The sequence below is a fragment of the Rhinolophus sinicus genome, chromosome 16 (assembly GCF_057876585.1).
Source record: "Rhinolophus sinicus isolate RSI-liver-muscle chromosome 16, RSI-T2T, whole genome shotgun sequence".
NCBI lineage: Eukaryota > Metazoa > Chordata > Mammalia > Chiroptera > Rhinolophidae > Rhinolophus > Rhinolophus sinicus.
Genome location: NC_142516.1, coordinates 10120930 through 10138447, shown reverse-complemented (window position 1 = coordinate 10138447; position 17518 = coordinate 10120930). Strand labels below are relative to the sequence as shown.

Genomic DNA, 17518 nt, shown 5'->3' with positions numbered 1-17518 from the left:
TCCAGGATCAGAATCCATAACTTCTCAACAGGAATCAGATTTCATGGTGGTTGCACCTGGGAGGAACCCTAGGCGCCATCTTATCCAATTCTCTTGTTGTACAGGGTTTTTTTTTATTTGTTGGTTTTTTGGTTTTTTTGTTTGTTTGTTTTTTCAAAGTCATCAGGACTAAAACAAAACTCCAGGCCCAATACTGCTTCAAAAGTCCTTTCCATTCCGCCACGTTACACTGAACACAATGAAAACTATCCCCAAGCTTTCCATCCAGGTGAAGGAACTCAGGTACGTGAAGAATTCAAAGAGTTGTCTCATCAAACAGACTAACTACACTTCCCACTAAGCAAGAGAAACCAAATTTATTTCCAGAAATAAGCCCAGGAGACAGGACCAAGACCACGCTTGGCTGTGCTAAGCATCCGTGAATGTGGCAAACGAGAGCCAAAAGCAGTGACTACTGGAGCCAGAGACTGTCCTTCACGCTGCCTGGTAAATGCCTGTGGCATGCTACTTAACCCTGAAGGTGTTCACGGCACGAAGCACGTGGACGGACAGTTCAGTTCCAGTCCTCCAGTGAGACGCGGGGTCTACCCTATGAGTTTCGCTCAAACTGATCAACTACTGCACGGGGGACTATGACAAATGCTGGGGCACAGCTGCCAACCTGCTGTGGACCTTCCTGTCTAGTTAGAGAGGAATAATCACACAAATGCACAGAAAGCATCCAGCCTGTAACAGTGTTGCATGAAATCAAAGAAGGAACAAAGACAGAAGAAACTAGGAGAAGAGAAGGCCCTACTGAGATAACGTGGTCAGAGACAGCTTCCCAGGGACGCCACCGACGCTGACCTAAAGGAGGAGACGGAACAGCCACCCCACAAGCAGGGCACTGGGTGTCGCAGGCAGAGAAAAGAGCTGCGCGAAGATCCTCGGGCTGGAAAGAGCTGGGCATGTTCAAGGAACTAACAGGACAGCGGTCCAGCCAGTGCACAGGAGAGAAGGCGAAAGTGGCGTGAGATGAAGGTGCTGGACAAAGCACGAGCCAGATCATGCAGAGCCTCATGGGTCATGGTAAAGAGTTTGAACTGTTTTTGCAAAGGTAACAGAAAGCTGCTGGGTGGTGTAATCAAGAGAATAACAGTCTAGTCCACAGTTTTAAAATGTTAATCTGTGATGTGGAGAACAGCTTGGAAGAAGGCAGAAGTAGAAGCAGAGAACGTAATCAGGAGACCAGTGCAGTAATACAGATGAGACTGGATGGTGGCTTCACTCCTGCAGGGGAATGGGAATGGGGATGGGTGACTAGTTCCAAGTTATAGCCAGCAGGTATATATGACAGGCTTGCAGGCGGACCAAGAGTTAGGGCGGGAAAAGGAAGCATATTATTACCATTTAATGATAGAAAACTAGTAACTCTGGGGGGAGATCCAAGAGTTCCATTTGGGATATGTTAAGCCTGAGGAACCTGCAAAACATCTAAATTGAAATGTCAAGTATGTAGTAGTTGAACATACTACTTAGGAAACCAGAGGAAAGGTCTGCATTAGAACTATAAATTCGGAAGTCATATACACACAGATGGTATTTAATGCCAGGGTAAAGAATGAGATCACTTAGAGAGCGAGTTCACAGAAACAAAAGAGGACCCAGGACTAAGTTACAGAAGCTCCAATTTACAGGACAGGTAGAGAAGAGACCATCAAAGGAAAACAAGGAGAACACCCAGGCAGAAGAAGTAGGAGGGAGGGGTCAGCTGTACTGATGCATCAAGATGAGAAGAGAAAAAATGCCTATGGAATTTTCTGGAAGTGTCAGATGACCTTAGTAAGAAAACCTCTAGCTGAATGACAGAAGCAGAAGACAAACTGAAGAAGGCTAAGGAATAAATTGAATGTGTAGATAATCCTTCCAAGAAGTGGAGAATTAGGAGGTAACTGAATGGAAAGGAAGAGTCAAAGGTGGGTATTATTTTTAGGATGGAGGAATACCAGAACTTGTTTTTAAGCTGTTGGGAATGATTCAACAGAAGCAGAGATTTATGATGCAGGAGAGAGAAGATGAAACAATTAGATCTGGACTTCAGAATCCTACATAGGCTATTCACTTGCTCTGTGAGCATTGGCACATTATTGTACCTCTCTGAGCCTCATCTGTAAAACAAGGAATAATGATACTTTGTAGAATAGTTTTAAGGATTAGAAATAATGTATACAAAGTAATTAGCATATAATAGGTACACAATGAAAATAATAATTGTTATAAAGTTATAAAATTTGAAAGCTGGAACGGAAACATTTTGTTACCCTCTATTTATTGTAGCTAACAATAACCTGTTGAGCCATCTACGGCAAGGCACCCCTAACAGTTGCTTCAGTGCATATGGGGTGTCAGGCAGGAATCAGGTTTCATCAAGCTATCACATCCCCCAGCCTTTAGTTACATGAGCTTCAAAACTTCTCATAAACATATTTTTTCTCTGCCTAACTCAAGTTTCTCACATTCCCTGCTCAAAATCCAAACAGCAAGAAGGACATTGATCCAAAATATCTGGGGACCAAGAGTAGGTCACATACAGCCAGATACAGGGCAATACCAATCTTGCTTGAGAAACATGCCCAATAATTCTAAGAAAGAACAGAAATCTCTTCATCCCTCGTCTACATGAGCCTGACAAAGTAACAATGAATCATAACTGGAGAATCAAAGAAGTATGAAAACCAGAAGGAACAGCAGAGATCTAACCCAATTCCCTCATTTTATCCTTGAAGAAACGGAGGCCCTCAGGGGAGATGTCACTTGCCTCACAGCACAGAGGAAGTCAATGACAGAACGGAAACTAAAACTAGGTTTCCCGGTTGCCAGCCACAGTGCTGTGTCCACTTAGGTCCATGGTGATCAAACACTGGATAAAATGGTTGTGGGGCACAGCTTAACCAATGGGACGAAACCAAGGGACTAAACCAAAGGTGAAAACCAAGGGACAAAAGTGGGCTAAATGGATTCAGTTTTGAAAAGTAGAGCAGGGTGAATGCATAGATGTGGGGACAAGAGGGAAGGTCTGGGTAGACACACACTAACGCACTAGTCGGGCACATCAGTTGCATTTTCTGCATGGGTTTCATTTTCTGCAGTTACCCGTATTTTCTCCTTTTCTACAATAAACATATATGACTTTTCAAATAAATTTAAAAAGTTTATTTGGTTACTTTATTTATCGTTCAATGGATCTAATAATGGTGGCGGTATGACATGGTAGAAAAAGAATGGTGGAACTGGAAGTCAGACAAACGTGGGTTCCAAAAGCAGCTCTGCCACCTTCTATTCTACTAGTGGGACCTTGGGACACTTAGTGGACCTCTCAAGCCTCTGTGTCCTCATATGAAGAATGATGACAACGGTAACCTTGCAAATGTGTAACCTTTCAGGGCAAGAAGAGAACATAGCACACCCAATGCCGGGCACACAGCAGACACATCACAAAATGTAAACAGCATTCGAACCACATCCGCGTTGTGGTTACATGCTAAATCATTAGACTATGCCTGTGCCCTGCAAAGATTACGTTGTTTCATTTCATGCTTGTGTCATTTGTGTGTGCCAGAATCATTTACAGGGTGACTGGATGGTGGCTAACTTCCTGGGTTCTGACAGAGGATAAGCACCAACGTGGAAGAACAGCTTTTCCATCCTCCGAGGAGTCTCTTGAGGGCTCCGACTAACTGAAGCAGGTTGCCGCATGTCAAGTGCAAGCAAGTAGCACCACACTGTGAAATGGAATACAATCTCTTTTAAAGAAACTGCTTTCATCAATAATAATACACAGTGTTTGAGAGTGAGACAGCGATCATAGCACCATCATTTCACTCCTCGTCTCCACCAAGGTCTTCAAGTACAGTGGAGGGTAGAAATAATCTGGACTGGGAGTAAGAGTGTGTGTTGCTTTCCCAGCTCTATAATTACATGGTTGTGACTATAAACAAGTCATTTCACCGCTACAGACCTTGGTTTCCCTTCTGTATGATGGGATGCTTGAACCAGATGAATTTCAGCGTTAAAATCCCGTGGTCTGATTCCCACACATTTTCAAGGCCTCCTGTAGCCAGAGCCCAAGCTATCACAGCACACGTCACCCTCTCCCCACCAGGCTCCATCTGCTCTGGCTGAACAATCTCTAGGCTCACTCATGATTTCTCCTCTGCTTTGCTCTTCAGCACATATGGGGTGCTAGGCTCTCTTCTACTTACCCCTTCCTGACGTCCGTACAGACTCAACACAAGTCTCCCCTACAATGAGAGGTTTTCTCTGACCAGCTCAGTCTTCCCTAACTTCCCTGTCCTTTTGGATAGATACTGTTTAATGTGTCTTTATAAAACTTCCTGAACTAGACTGAGAAACACATAGAGGGCAGAGTTCCAAGTCTGATACCATTTCCTTATCACCCAACATAAAGCTACACATTCAGAACCTTCCTTTGCTCTTTTGTAAAAGAGAAACCACCATCATCGATCTACCAGAGTTGCTGGGAAGAATAAATGAGGTATTCAAGTGAAAATGTCCAGCATGTTGACTAGACTCAATTGGAAACTCAAATACTAATTTCTTTCCTTTCTTCTCTCTCCCTCTATTTGGTGACTGGCCTTCCCACAAGGTGTTCTACTGAAAAATGCATTCATTTGGAAGATGGACATCTAGGTTACGCCAGCAGCCTACGAGGACCTTGGGCAAGTCACAATTTCTCTCCAGCTTAGGTTTTTTTCTCAAAGGAAGACAAACAGCACTTGTTCTCATCTCTTATGACAGGAGGATGAAATGAGATGATCCATGAGAAAGCACTTTCTTTTGAAGAGCTTCCGGCATTATTATTTTTCATAAGTCCTAGTTTCAGAAAGAAAAATCTTAAAACAACACAAGAAACAGCAAGATGTCAATGTTAACAGGTGATTTGATGATGACTGTGAAAATCCCACTCTTGATATAGACTAGAAATGTCAGAAAGTTGTATTACTGTTCCTTGGGGTAGAAAAGCACAGATACTGAAAAGATTAGGAAGCTTTCTTTTTTGCACATAAGCACCTGGGGCATTACTCATCTCCCATGCTGACATATTATCTAAGTCAAACAATATCATAAATATATCTGGGGGGCTTTGTGGGTCTCAGAATTGGGGCATATCCATTTGACAGGGTTAACTGCAAACTAATAAAAAAAAAGTGACATTAAAATCTTTTTATGTACTGGAAATGAACTTCATTACTATTCTCTTCTGTTAGCAAAGTATGCCAAGGTTAGAAGTGGGGAAAGAAGAGAAAAAAATGTAGTCTCCAAAAAAAGTGGTTTTTTGTATGAATAAAAGTTATCAGCATGAGAAAGGACCATTAGGCATGGTGAGGATGGCCAGGATTAAACTATATCCATGAAGGGACAATTCTGTCACCAATCATTTTGTGAAAAAAAATACAAGGAACATGATTATGGCAAGGGAATTTGGAAAGAAGCATATTAGAAGAAAAGTATTTTTCTAACAACAAAAAAAGGCATCAGACATTGGTGACAAAAAATATTTTAGAACTATAATCTAAGGACTCTGCTTTTCTTCCATTTCAGAATGTAATCACCCAGAAAGGCAGGTAAGGAGAGGTGTGCGGAGTGGTGTGAGAGGAAGAGAGGGAGGGTCGGGTGTGTGTGTGTGTGTGTGTGTGTGTGTGTGTGTGTGTGTGTGTGGTGGGGGGGGAGGGGTGCACGCAGCACACACTGAGGGAGATTTAATCTCACTGCAGATTTCTTCTAATGTTAGTTTACCAAGTTCAATTAAGAAACACCTATCCAAAACAGATCACCACTCTAACAAGAAATCATGTAAAAAATGTATTCTCGTATTTTTCTTTGTTAAACACCTAACCATTTCAGTTTTATTAATTTGGATAAATATGCCGTTGCCATAATTTGTAATACATTTTATAAGTGACTGGAGGAGATTTCACGCATCGCTAATTCATACATATAAATGTGACGTTTGCATTAAACGTCTCTAAACAAAACCCTGCTTGCTATTTTCAGAAGGAGTAGGATAAAGAAGAGACAAGAGGACGCTCATTACAAAGACTGACCCTCTTAAAATTAAGGCTATTCTGTTTTGAGCATCAACCTGCTACTAACACAGCGCTGGTGCCAGGATTTAAAAAGGCCTGAGTCTGGAAATACTACAATGGTTGATTGGCTTAAAAAAATAACATGTTAGAACCAGGGAAGACAGTGTTTTTAAGTGGCTAACAACATTCCAGAGCTGCCTTTTAGTACTGCCTTTGCTTCTTGGTGCTCTTTTAAATTCCTTTGGCTACCAATTCCTATCTCACACCATTTTTAGGTTTATGTCAAATAAACCAGGACACTTTTCCTATGAAGCACAGAAGAGCCAAGCAGCACATCACCCACATGCACTCTAAGTCACCAAAATCTTTCATGCCTGCCTTGTGTGGGTACACTAAAATGCAAGACAGAACCTTCCTGAAGACGGGCACATTTTATAGCTTTCTTGGAACATATTATGCCACTTATTACTTATGATAATATTTTCTAAAAACCTCTGTATCACTAGGAGGGGGATCTTTAAGATGTAATTTTTGCACAATCTCACAGTTCAATTTTCCATTAAGAGAAAATCACAAACAGACAGCAATCAAATGAAAAAATAAATAATTGCAAAAGTTAATGTTTAAACTGTAATGAAAAACACAATAGGCATTTCTTGAAAATAAGAGTAAGATGGTTTTTTATCATTTTATTAACGTTATTAGTAAATTGTACTTTAAATAAGTAAGGGGTAAAAAGCACCTCTAAAATTGTTTTAAAAAGACATTTGAAAATAATAAGCTTATTTAAAGAATAAGCCATTAACCAGTGGCTCATTTTTTTAAAAAGATCCTCAGACTATTTTCAATATCTTGGAGCTCTAAGAAACTTCTCCAAGAAACAGTTTATCATAATGCAAATACTAAGGAAATGTTTAGATGATTTTGTATTTTCTTTAGTCTAGAAAGCTATAGGAATTGCTTATTTACTTAGAGATACCATTCTTAGCCACCTCAACAAAATGCAAGACACTATTTAGCAACATGCCTTTTAAACAGCGCAACACCTTTAAACAAGATTTAAATTTTAAGTTGAAGCCTGGGAAAAACAGTCTATATAATAATACTCATAAGGCCACGGAGTCACATATTATTACTCGATAAAGGCAAATATATTCATATTTAAATACAAATTAAAGAGCACTGGATTCAAAGCCAACCATTCTTAATCATGGTTTGAGTCTGATCACCATAATCAAAAATTTAATGTCGTTCAAAATTATCAAACGAACCCATGCAAAGCTCTAAGCTTTAAACTTTTTGACAGTGTCAATAAAATCCCCAGGAAAGGAGAATACTGCAACTCTCCTTGGAACAGAGGTGTTTTAAATCATGGGTAAGCAGACAGAATGTTAAGAATGGTATGGTTTTTATTTTCCATAGCAGGTTTATTGACGCTTTTTTTCTAGTAAAGTTTGAAAATCTGACACTACCTGTCCACATAGAAGGGGAAACAAAACTTGGTCAAAGTCTGTAGAACTTCCTGTGGAGAGAAAGAGAGATAATTTATACATCTAATGGGACCAATAAATCTAACATTAACCATGGCACACAATCTAGCAACTTTACCCTAAAGAAAGAGGAGACAGATGAAGAAATATGGGCTTTATCAATTACATGGGAGGAGTACCAGGCAGTCAATCATGAGAAATAATAAACATGATCAAACTTCATTAAAAATGAAAAATTAATCAAGAATCACACATGGGCAAGCAGCAGGAGCCATGCAGGAAAGCTCTGAAGGGAGGGAGGGGTTGGGTTGCTGAGTGTTAACACCCCTCCAGGGACTGTCTCCAGCCTGACCATATGGATCAGAGTGAATAACACCGAGCCACATGGGTTTGGCCTGCCAGGGCCGCTGTTGCTGGCACCGTTTTTGCCTGTTACCTAGGAACAGAGGGGGCCGGGATTAGACAACGCTTCCCGACATCAATAGGCCAAATCACAAACAGAATAGAAAGCCAACTTGAAGATAATTGTCTCTGATCATCAGCGACTCCATTTTTTAGAGTGTAAAACTTCATTTGCTTACTTTATAAAGCAGTTCCCATTTCTGGCATAAATGTATTTTGTAATCAAACTGGAACAATTTTAAGTGCGTACTGTTTTTACTTATATGTCATCATAATTGGACACACTTACCTGATTGTAATTTGTGAAAATCTAAAGGAAACTACCAGTTTACATATCCTTTTCCAAATGTGTAGGTACATAAAACGAAGCACATTATTCAAGCGAAGTATACAAAAAGGGAACAAAAAGCAGAGGGACATTCCAAAGACTTATTCATAAAAGAGAAGCTTCTTACATTAAGAAAAAAACATTTCTATACGAGACACAATACACAGTGGGGTGTGACTTTTCCCAGTAGACACATCTTACATACATAGCTAAGCACATATGCAAGTAAGTAATGATTACTTCCTTTATAGAATTTTCTCTAGCTTGACTTTAATTGAACTGCAGCCTTAGACGGCCCACAGTCAGTCCTTAAGTTCATAGGCCCATGGTATAATTTTTTTTGGAAGTATTATTTCATGCATTTGATTTGCTTTTTAACTATTTAAAATCCCAATTTCAAGGCTAAATGAAGAACACATTTTTCAATCATGGAGAAGCTGGTTCAAATTAAAACAGACCTGCCCCACTGCAAATCCTTATCCAAGTGATAAATTAAAGATCAGTTTACAAATGTAGCACTTTTCTAACCAATAATAACGACTTATCAATGCTAACTGAATTGATGCTTCTCGCTTCATTTATTTTTAAAACCAGTTCTATCATTCAAGAAATAAACCACATCAATCTAATAACCCACTCAATGAGGCAGAAAGCACACTGACTTGTCTGCCAGGGCATGTTCCGCCTACATGATTCAATTGAGCATATCCTATTTTTTAATATCATCTTGGACTGGTACTATATACATCACAGCACTATTAAGGCATGTCGTGAAGTAGTAAAGGGATAGGAAACAAAAAAAGTGGAAAAGAGTGGATAGGAGCACCAAGCATATTCGAAGAGGCATTATTGATACCTTAGTTAATTTCATAATGTGGCATTCAAAAGTCCGTATATAGTTTTAAAACTCATCATGTTTAAATAAATTGCAGTACCTAACAGAGAATCAGAAAAAACAAGAGCAATTTCTCAGTGCGTAATGTTATTATCAGGCAAATATTGGGAAAGAGATCATATAAAACATCCGTTCTAATATCTGCAGTTCCAATTATAAAATGTACTATAACCCACATACAGAAAGCTCTTACAATTTACATGGAAAAAAAAATCCTTGCATATTTCCTTTCACTTCAAGTTTCAAATATCACAAAGCATCTCTTGAATTCAGCATATGTATCGAGCATTCTTTAAAACTCAGTACCCATGCTCACTCAATGCCAAGATCAGCTACAAAGACAGTTATCCCTCACCCCTCAAAAGTTACAGGTACAGAAGTGCTTCTCTACTCTATGCTGGAGTTGAGCTGCCAAAAGGCCTCAAGATTTTTGAAAGAAAGGACCCCCATGGCTACGAGAAAGCATTGTGCTCTACAGCAGAGTCAAAGGAATCTAATATGCCCAACTTATTACTCACTACAATATAGAAACTACTTACCACTTTCTAATGTCAAGAGTAATAACCAACCGTGAACTTGTCTGTCAGATAATATTAGAACAAATATCAAAATACCCCACGTAGGCTGAGTATAACCCACCTCCCAAGAGCTTTCCTTTTTACCCAAGAAAGCAGTGATAAGTCTAATTAAGCATGGGGCAGGGGGAGGGGAGGAAGGAAGGGAATATAGGCAAATGTAGGCACATGTTTGTGCATTACAATATGTTTCTTCATGTTTGTGATATTCCAAGAGCTTGATATTCCAATTTAAGTCAAACAAGACAGTGGTGTGCTGTCAGAGGAGAAAACAAAAATGAGCATCTCCTCTGTTAGGCACATTCACACGTTATCTCAATCAAAACTGAAAAAATCTACCTCTTAGTTTAGGAAGGGGAGGACAGGAAGAGGGAAGGAAAAACAAGCAATGCTTCTTGTAAATAAAAACTGCTGAAATAAACAAATTTTCTTACTACTGATGTTTTCTCTATAAACAGCTCACTACCTTATCCTCTTTTGCCAAAGAAAAATACAACTACTTGGATATGAAAAGTACCACTCTCCAGGAGAGGGGAGGGACATTGAAACCCTGATTTAAACATATTTTGAGCATTATATTTATAGCAGTGTCTTTCAGCATTAACTTTACTGGGAAAACAGTCATTAACTAGTTACCAACTCCTCTTTCTCTCTGGAACCTGTGTCTTTGGCTAGGGAACTTTCTTTGCAGATGGTAATTTTCCTCTTTTCTCCCCCCCACCCCCACCCCCTTCTCTTGCCTGCACAGGCTCTTTCAGACACCCAGTCTCAGCACAACCTCCACTACAGCCACATAAATCGGATCTTCGAGATGCAGGACAGCTGATGAAATGTAAATGACCTCATTGCTAAGGCGGGGGGTGGGGAAGACTGTGCCAGCTCTCTAGATCAATTCCCAAGTTTATATTTTCACAAATCTTTTTATGTACAGTTTGATTTTTTAACATTTTAATGAGCAAAAAAAGTGAATCCATAGTAGCCAGTCACCACAGTTAAAGTGCAGGCCGTGAACTGCATCCCAGGAGGGAACCAGTCCACCATGTCACCACTGGCTTTAGGACATTCGCCACCTGGTTCCATGTCCCCAGGTTCCAACTCTTTTCATAATCAAAACACTGCTGACATTATAAACCCCAGACGGGTTTTCTAAAATCCCTCCCAATCAATATATCCAACACATAACTTATTGGAGACAACACTGAGCTCATTGATTAGGTGAGTTCAGTAGCAAAGTTTTCAAAATAAATGAGACAAGAATACAGCATTCAACCCCTTTGTGTCACCAGACAATTTATGAAATAGGCAATTTCCAAAAGGGCTTTTCTTCCTAACAAAATATACGATACTTCATGTGGGAAGAAGTAAGAGCAGAGGGGGCAGGGGAGGTCTGGATGACAGGCAGTTGCACAAACCTCCCCATTATGCATACATTAAACAGCAGATTGCGCGGGGTAGTAGAAAGAAACATCTACAGAGCTCTGCCCACAAGGAGACACTGAGCCTCAGACTGAATCAAAATACAAAATCAACACACCTAACACTGGACTCCCTTGCAAGTGGAAATCAGAAATGAGCTCAAGATTCATCTTCTTCTTTTTTGGATTCATTTCACCCCATTTGAATTCTCATCCAGTCAGAAGGCCCATCAAGGGAATGTACTCCAATCTGGAGAAAGGCTGTATTATGCTGAAACTGAGCCATTCTCTTCAAAACCCAATAAAGCTTCAAAATTTTATAATGTTATTCATCATAGAATCCTATTTGGAAGCAAAACTTCGAAGACTTAAACTCAATATAGTTAAGTGGGATTATCAATAATGAGAAAAATGCATTAACTTTTCACCCTGAATTTGGGGTGGAGGGTGGAGAGGATACAAGAGATCCTGCAACAGCCATCAGTTCAGATGTCAAAATACTTTGTTTTCATTGCTTCATTGAAATCCATAAACAAAAATTAGTTGTGTTTGGCAGATGACAACAACTGACAAGCACAGAGATCCACACCCCTCAAATACATGCCACCTGAAAGACAAAAACGCAGGCTGATTATAACGGCCACTGGGGTTACAGAATGTTGGGAGAGGAAGCAGGTTCTCAGTAGTTCAAAAGGAAAAAGAAAATGTGTGCAGGAAAACATTTAAATAAAGGAAAGAGATAGCTTGAATAAATGAATGTATTTTAAAATATGTAAAGCTACAATCAGCCTCTTTGTAGCTTGCTGAAAGCTAGTATAGCAGTCGATAATTTACCTTTGTCCAAAAAGAGAGTGAAGAAGGGAGAGTTGGGGAGACGGTAGAACATTTCCTGAGTTTCCTCCATCTAATTTATTTGTTCATCTCAAAATGTAGATGTGTGATGAAAAGATCAGTGGAGCTCAAATACCTAAAATACCCTGTTTCTATGCTTAAACATTTTTTTTTTAATAGCATGAGGGAAATGCTGACCCTCTAAGTCCTGCAATTGAGATCAGTGCAAATGACTTGAAAGAAAAGCCTTTGATTGATGATCTTAAAACTCAAGTTGAAAGTTAAAAACAGAACACACACAAAATCCAAACATACAAAAAGCTAACAAAATTTTGATTTTAAGCCATTTCAAGTTAAAACCATGGACTCCAAGTGAAAGCTACCGGAGGTTTTAATGCTTATGATTAAGAAGGGGAAAAACAGAATGATAAAAAGGTCTTAAAGCTTAATTAGCACCAAGTTTCAGAATGTTGATCAGAAATTTCCTATATATGAAAACAGGAAATATAATTTTTCTCCTACCCTATAAATGTCAAACTAAATCCAAGATCCATACTATAGTTACAACCAAACTTTTTTTCTTCAGTGAGAAAAGCTTTGAATAAGGGATTTTACAAAAAGGCCTTTCAACACCAGAACATAAAAGCAGGGTCAAATTTCTAACAGTGCTGCTCTAATGCTACACAGTCTGCTCCCTTTCTTTGGTATATTTCAATATTTATTCCCAGTTTACTTTCTATAAACTTTAGTTAATTTTGAGTCATGCATGTGTCATAATTATGCTAATTTGTATAATACCTAATATGCACAATATTGTAATTCAACGACAAAATTACAATAAAATATAAATTTATCATATTCTATAATGTATCATATAAACTTTATGTCTAAATCATCAAGTACATTAAGTACACAGGTGGAATGCTTACAAAGCACAAGAACCACCTCTAGAACTACTTTTAAGTGTAAATCTTCACGGCCTTTGAAGTACATAGTAAAAATATTGGATCTTATTTAAAACTTTTTCATCACCAAAGCCGCCACTTTGTCTTTTTGTATCCTTTCCTGTCTTCCAAAAATTACTTAAAACAAAGTTGTTCCCAAATTAAATATTATATAAAATCCTCTATTCTAAGATTACATTTTATTAACTTTAAACCTTACAGCAAAGAGGTTGAAAATGAGAGGGCTATATTTATAAGGTCAATGTTAAGCACCAATAAACGTCTTGACACTTGTTTCAAATACTTCAAAAATGAACAAATGATTTGGTTAGAATCTCTTACAATTAGCATTTGATGGCATCAGTAATAGAATTCCTTGGACTTACTATTATTATTCTAAAATATTATTTTGCCTTGTTCATCTCCTTGAACATTTTAAATCCTATTATCTGCACATTTATGTTATCAATACATTTAAAAGGAAGAAAAGAGGGAGAAAATGGGGGAAAGGGGACACAAGTCAGCACACACCAAAGGAATGGGGTCCCAACAGTCAGACTGCAAACATGGTTTCACTGAAGAAGCAACTTGCCCTCAGGAAGATAGTATTTAAAAAAGAAAAAAAAAAAGAGCACTGATAGAAATAGTAGTTTGTAAGCATATTAAAAGCTGTCAGCTTTTAAATATTTTAAATGCACACAAAAAATGTGCACAGATGGGCAACTTTTCTGCTCACATTAGTCTAGAAAAAAATCTTTCATTATCAAGCTCAAAGTCCTTGAATTTTTTAAACTTAATTGTGCCTCTGTTTCTCAGAATTCACACCCCAAGGCCAAAGCTTTCCTGCCACCAGTCCTTCAAATCTGACTTGGACATTACACGGGAGGAGGCTGCAAGCCTCCCTGAGGTCTCACTCCTTTTACAACACACGAAAAAGCAGTCGATAATGGGCCCATGCTGAATTCACTGCTCTCCACGTCTCCTCTTGGGACACAAGCCTAGCAGATGTGATAAAAACTGTGTCAGAGAAGTGGCTCTAGTTTGTGCCTTAATGACAACTTAAACCCCTAAACCAATACAACCAAAGGACTAACAGAACTGGCTGTTACCTCTCCCTCCTGCCAATGTTCAAATATCTCTGAACTAAATTAGCACCTCTACCCACAACATCCCCTGCCACCCCACAAAAATCCATTCTAATTTTAAAAGATAAATGAATTCAGCAAACACATCAGCAGTAAGTGTATGGGTGTGTGTGTGTGTGTGTGTGTGTGAGATATAATTCAGCTCTAACACATATTTCATGTAGTTTTTATTTTCTCAAGATAGGATTGTGCATTCAGATGTCTTAAAGAACTGCCTGGTATATTCCCTCTGATCACCACCCCAGCAACCATATTAATACGTACAACTGGCAGAGCTACAGTTTCCAAAAGGCATAAAAAAATTACTTTTAAATATGTTCTACCATAGGAAAGAAAAGTGATATTCTGAGCTACTGAAACATTCTAATTATTAAAATTTATACAGCAGAATTTTTTTTAATCCATAGGTGGTTATACTTTGAACTTGTAAGGACTCTTTGTCTTATCTAATGATATGGTATCAAAAAATAGATTTCAATGTGTACTTCTGATACCATTTTCTAAATTCTATAATTCAGCCCTCAGATGATAGGCCTTTTTACCCCGTATCTTGAAAGCCTATTCAGTCACAATTGCAGACCCACTTAATCAGCAATCATTGTTCTGCGATGCGGGACTTTGTTGTCAAGACAAGCACCAAAACCTTAAAAAAAAAAATTTCAGAACTGGCATAAGAAAAAAGTGATCTTTGTCAGACAAGGACAAATTTATGCAAATCTTTTATAAACATTCACAAACATTTATTTAGCTTTTGAAATGTTGGCCTCATTTGAGAGCATGAAAATGAGGGGGAAGTAGGAAAACGCAAAGGACAGCTTAGAAGCTGGCACACTACATAAATATTCAGAAGGAAGATTATAGGATTCATGTTAGGCTGTCTTAGGCTTCTCCAAAGTCCACACAGAATAGCAAAGAACAAAACTAACGAGAAGTACAGCAGATGTTAGACAATGCATCAGCCTCTTTTCCTCTCTCACTTGGCTATACTTGGACGCTTTTATATTTTCTTTCAATATGGTTAGGTCATTCAAGGATTCTCCTATAGACTCTGTATTGTGGCTACAGATCTATAAGCTGGAGGTCTGTCAGCTTTCCAAAAGTTTCCAATGAAAAGGCATTATGCAAATGCTACCTCTCTTACCCTCTTTCAGGAGGGAAAAAAAGCCTCCAGTATGCAGTCATCGGAGTATTGGAAGCCCCAGCCTTCATTTCTGTATAGCTGTGTTTGCCTCAGGGCCACGCTGCTTGTTTTGACAGTGGATCCCCCCAGATAGTTGGGATTAGTCGAGCTTGTTTAGATAAACTTGAAATCAAGGCCTTCTCTAGGTAGACAGCTAGATGTAGCTACCGAGTTTCCAGCTGCCTCCTCCTTTCATCCCCAAACAACTGGAGATTCACTGTAGCTATCACAGCCACAGGCTATGTCACATCCATAAGTACAAAATTAAAGGCTGCTAAAAGAAGCCTTTGTAAGTCTTAGTGCTAAAATAAGGAATCTGTACTGCTTGGTTTATACAAATTATTCTAGCGCTACCAGTATGAAACTGAAATCATCAGTTAACAAGGCATATTAATCAAGGTTCCCAGCTTCTTTGGATAGACAGGATGGTAGTTTGATAATATGCCTAACCTCCTGCTTCTTAGCTCTTGTATGAGAATAATCGCTTAAAATGTTGAAAAGGAAATAATAGGCTTTATTTATCCAGCGGCAGGGGATGTCAGACGCCGTCAACAAACAATGTGAGCAGAATATGAAAATCAGAATGTAAATATCAAATCCGCTTTGAGAGAGAATTATTTAGCAATTGATTAGACAGGGCCTCACTAAACAGTCATCTCCAATTACAGAACTATTTCAAATCAACGTTAGTTTCCTCCAACTTGCAGATTCTGGTAGAATGATACCAGGAGGATTCGAGAACTGAGGAAATTTATACTCAGAACAGATCGATGACATCTCATTACAAAGACAGAAGGCAGGTGATATGAAATAAAAATATATACAATTCGGTTTTCTAAAATCTAACACTCAAGGATTTTACTTTTTCGCAACTAGAAAAATGTCTCTTCAGAGGGCCGGCAAAACGCAAAAAAGAAAATAATTCAATTCCACATAAATGTTTTATTTTACTTGACATATCTTGCTCCAACATGTCGATGCTAGTGTTTACCTGAGGCTGCCTGGGATAAACTAAACACTACAGTGGTACTAGAACGGGTGTAAACATTTCCCAGAATTTTCCTATGCGATACTGTACATTGCAGGAGACTTCTATCGTCTGACCACACTGTCATGTCACACAAGGCAGTTTTCTACCAGTCGAGGTCACATGTCACCAACAAAAACATGTCCAGCTCAGTCCCTATTTAACAGAAAAGCTTTAAGCCACACAAGATAATCTGGAACTGCAGTCACCAGCTTGAGGTTTCCCTATGACATTTTTTATTCCTTTCATATACAACTTACAAACTTAATAGAAAGTCAGCAAACTTTTTCTCTAAAGGGCCAGATAGTAAATATTTTAGGCTTTGCGGGCCACTTAGGGTCTCTGTAAGAGATTCTTCTGGGTTTTTGGTTTGTTGTTTTGGTTTTGTTTCCACACCTCTCCAAAAAGGTAAAACCCAAAAAGGTAAAAAATCTTAGCTCAAAGGTCACACACAATTCCACCCCAGGCAGGATTTGGCCAGCTGGCTGTGGTTTGCCAACCCCTGATCTAGAGTGTCAGGTCACACAACAGAAACACACTGACCAACACCCCAAAACTCAAAGTTAGAAATTCTTGAGAGGTTAAATGACAACCATGTTGGTTCTCTGGTAGTCCAGTAATTCACATGTGATTCCTGGTAAATGGCCAGATGTCTACTGCATACAAATATGGTTTCTATTTTTTTTTTTAATCATTTAAAATAAAATAAAAAATTTTAAAAAGAATTAAGAATATAACATATTTGCACCACTCAGAATTCACAACTGTTTTGTGGCATCGACTCTTCAGAGAAACAATCCTTCTTCTATTAATAGTTTGCTACTACAGGTAAGGTCCAGGGGTTTTCTTACCACATAAAGGGATTCATGTTCTCTGGAATATTGGAAGCTCTTTAATTTGAGAGTTATTTTGTTTATAATATTTTAAACAATGATATTAAAAGAGGAGGCAGCCTTTTCTGGTGCTTTCCTCCCCACTCACTCAAACGCGCGTTCCCTGCTGAATGTTCTGTGGGATGCACAACACAGAAGCGTTTCTGCCTCTCTCACTACTTAGTTTTGGCCCCTCTTTCAACTATTTTCAACTATTTTCCTCTAACGTGTTTCCCCGGATTTTATCTTCCTTCTTCTCTCTCTGCATCCTCTTCTATTAATAGTCTGCTTATACTTTTAATTTCAAGTATCATCACTAAGTAAATGG

The 17518-nt window shown here is 38.7% G+C and overlaps 1 protein-coding gene across 13 annotated transcripts in view; it reads right to left on the bottom strand.

Moving 5' to 3' along the window:
• Positions 1-17518, bottom strand: part of DENND1A (DENN domain containing 1A) — a 472628-nt gene that overhangs the window by 331320 nt on the left and 123790 nt on the right. For 12 of the 13 annotated variants that reach the window (XM_088793184.1, XM_088793181.1, XM_088793185.1 and 9 more), the window contains one exon: positions 7559-7608. The exons of the other annotated variant lie outside the window; for it this stretch is intronic. In XM_088793184.1, coding sequence (XP_088649310.1) covers positions 7559-7608 — 50 coding nt within the window. The remainder of the gene's footprint in view (positions 1-7558; positions 7609-17518) is intronic. 13 annotated transcript variants of the gene reach the window in all.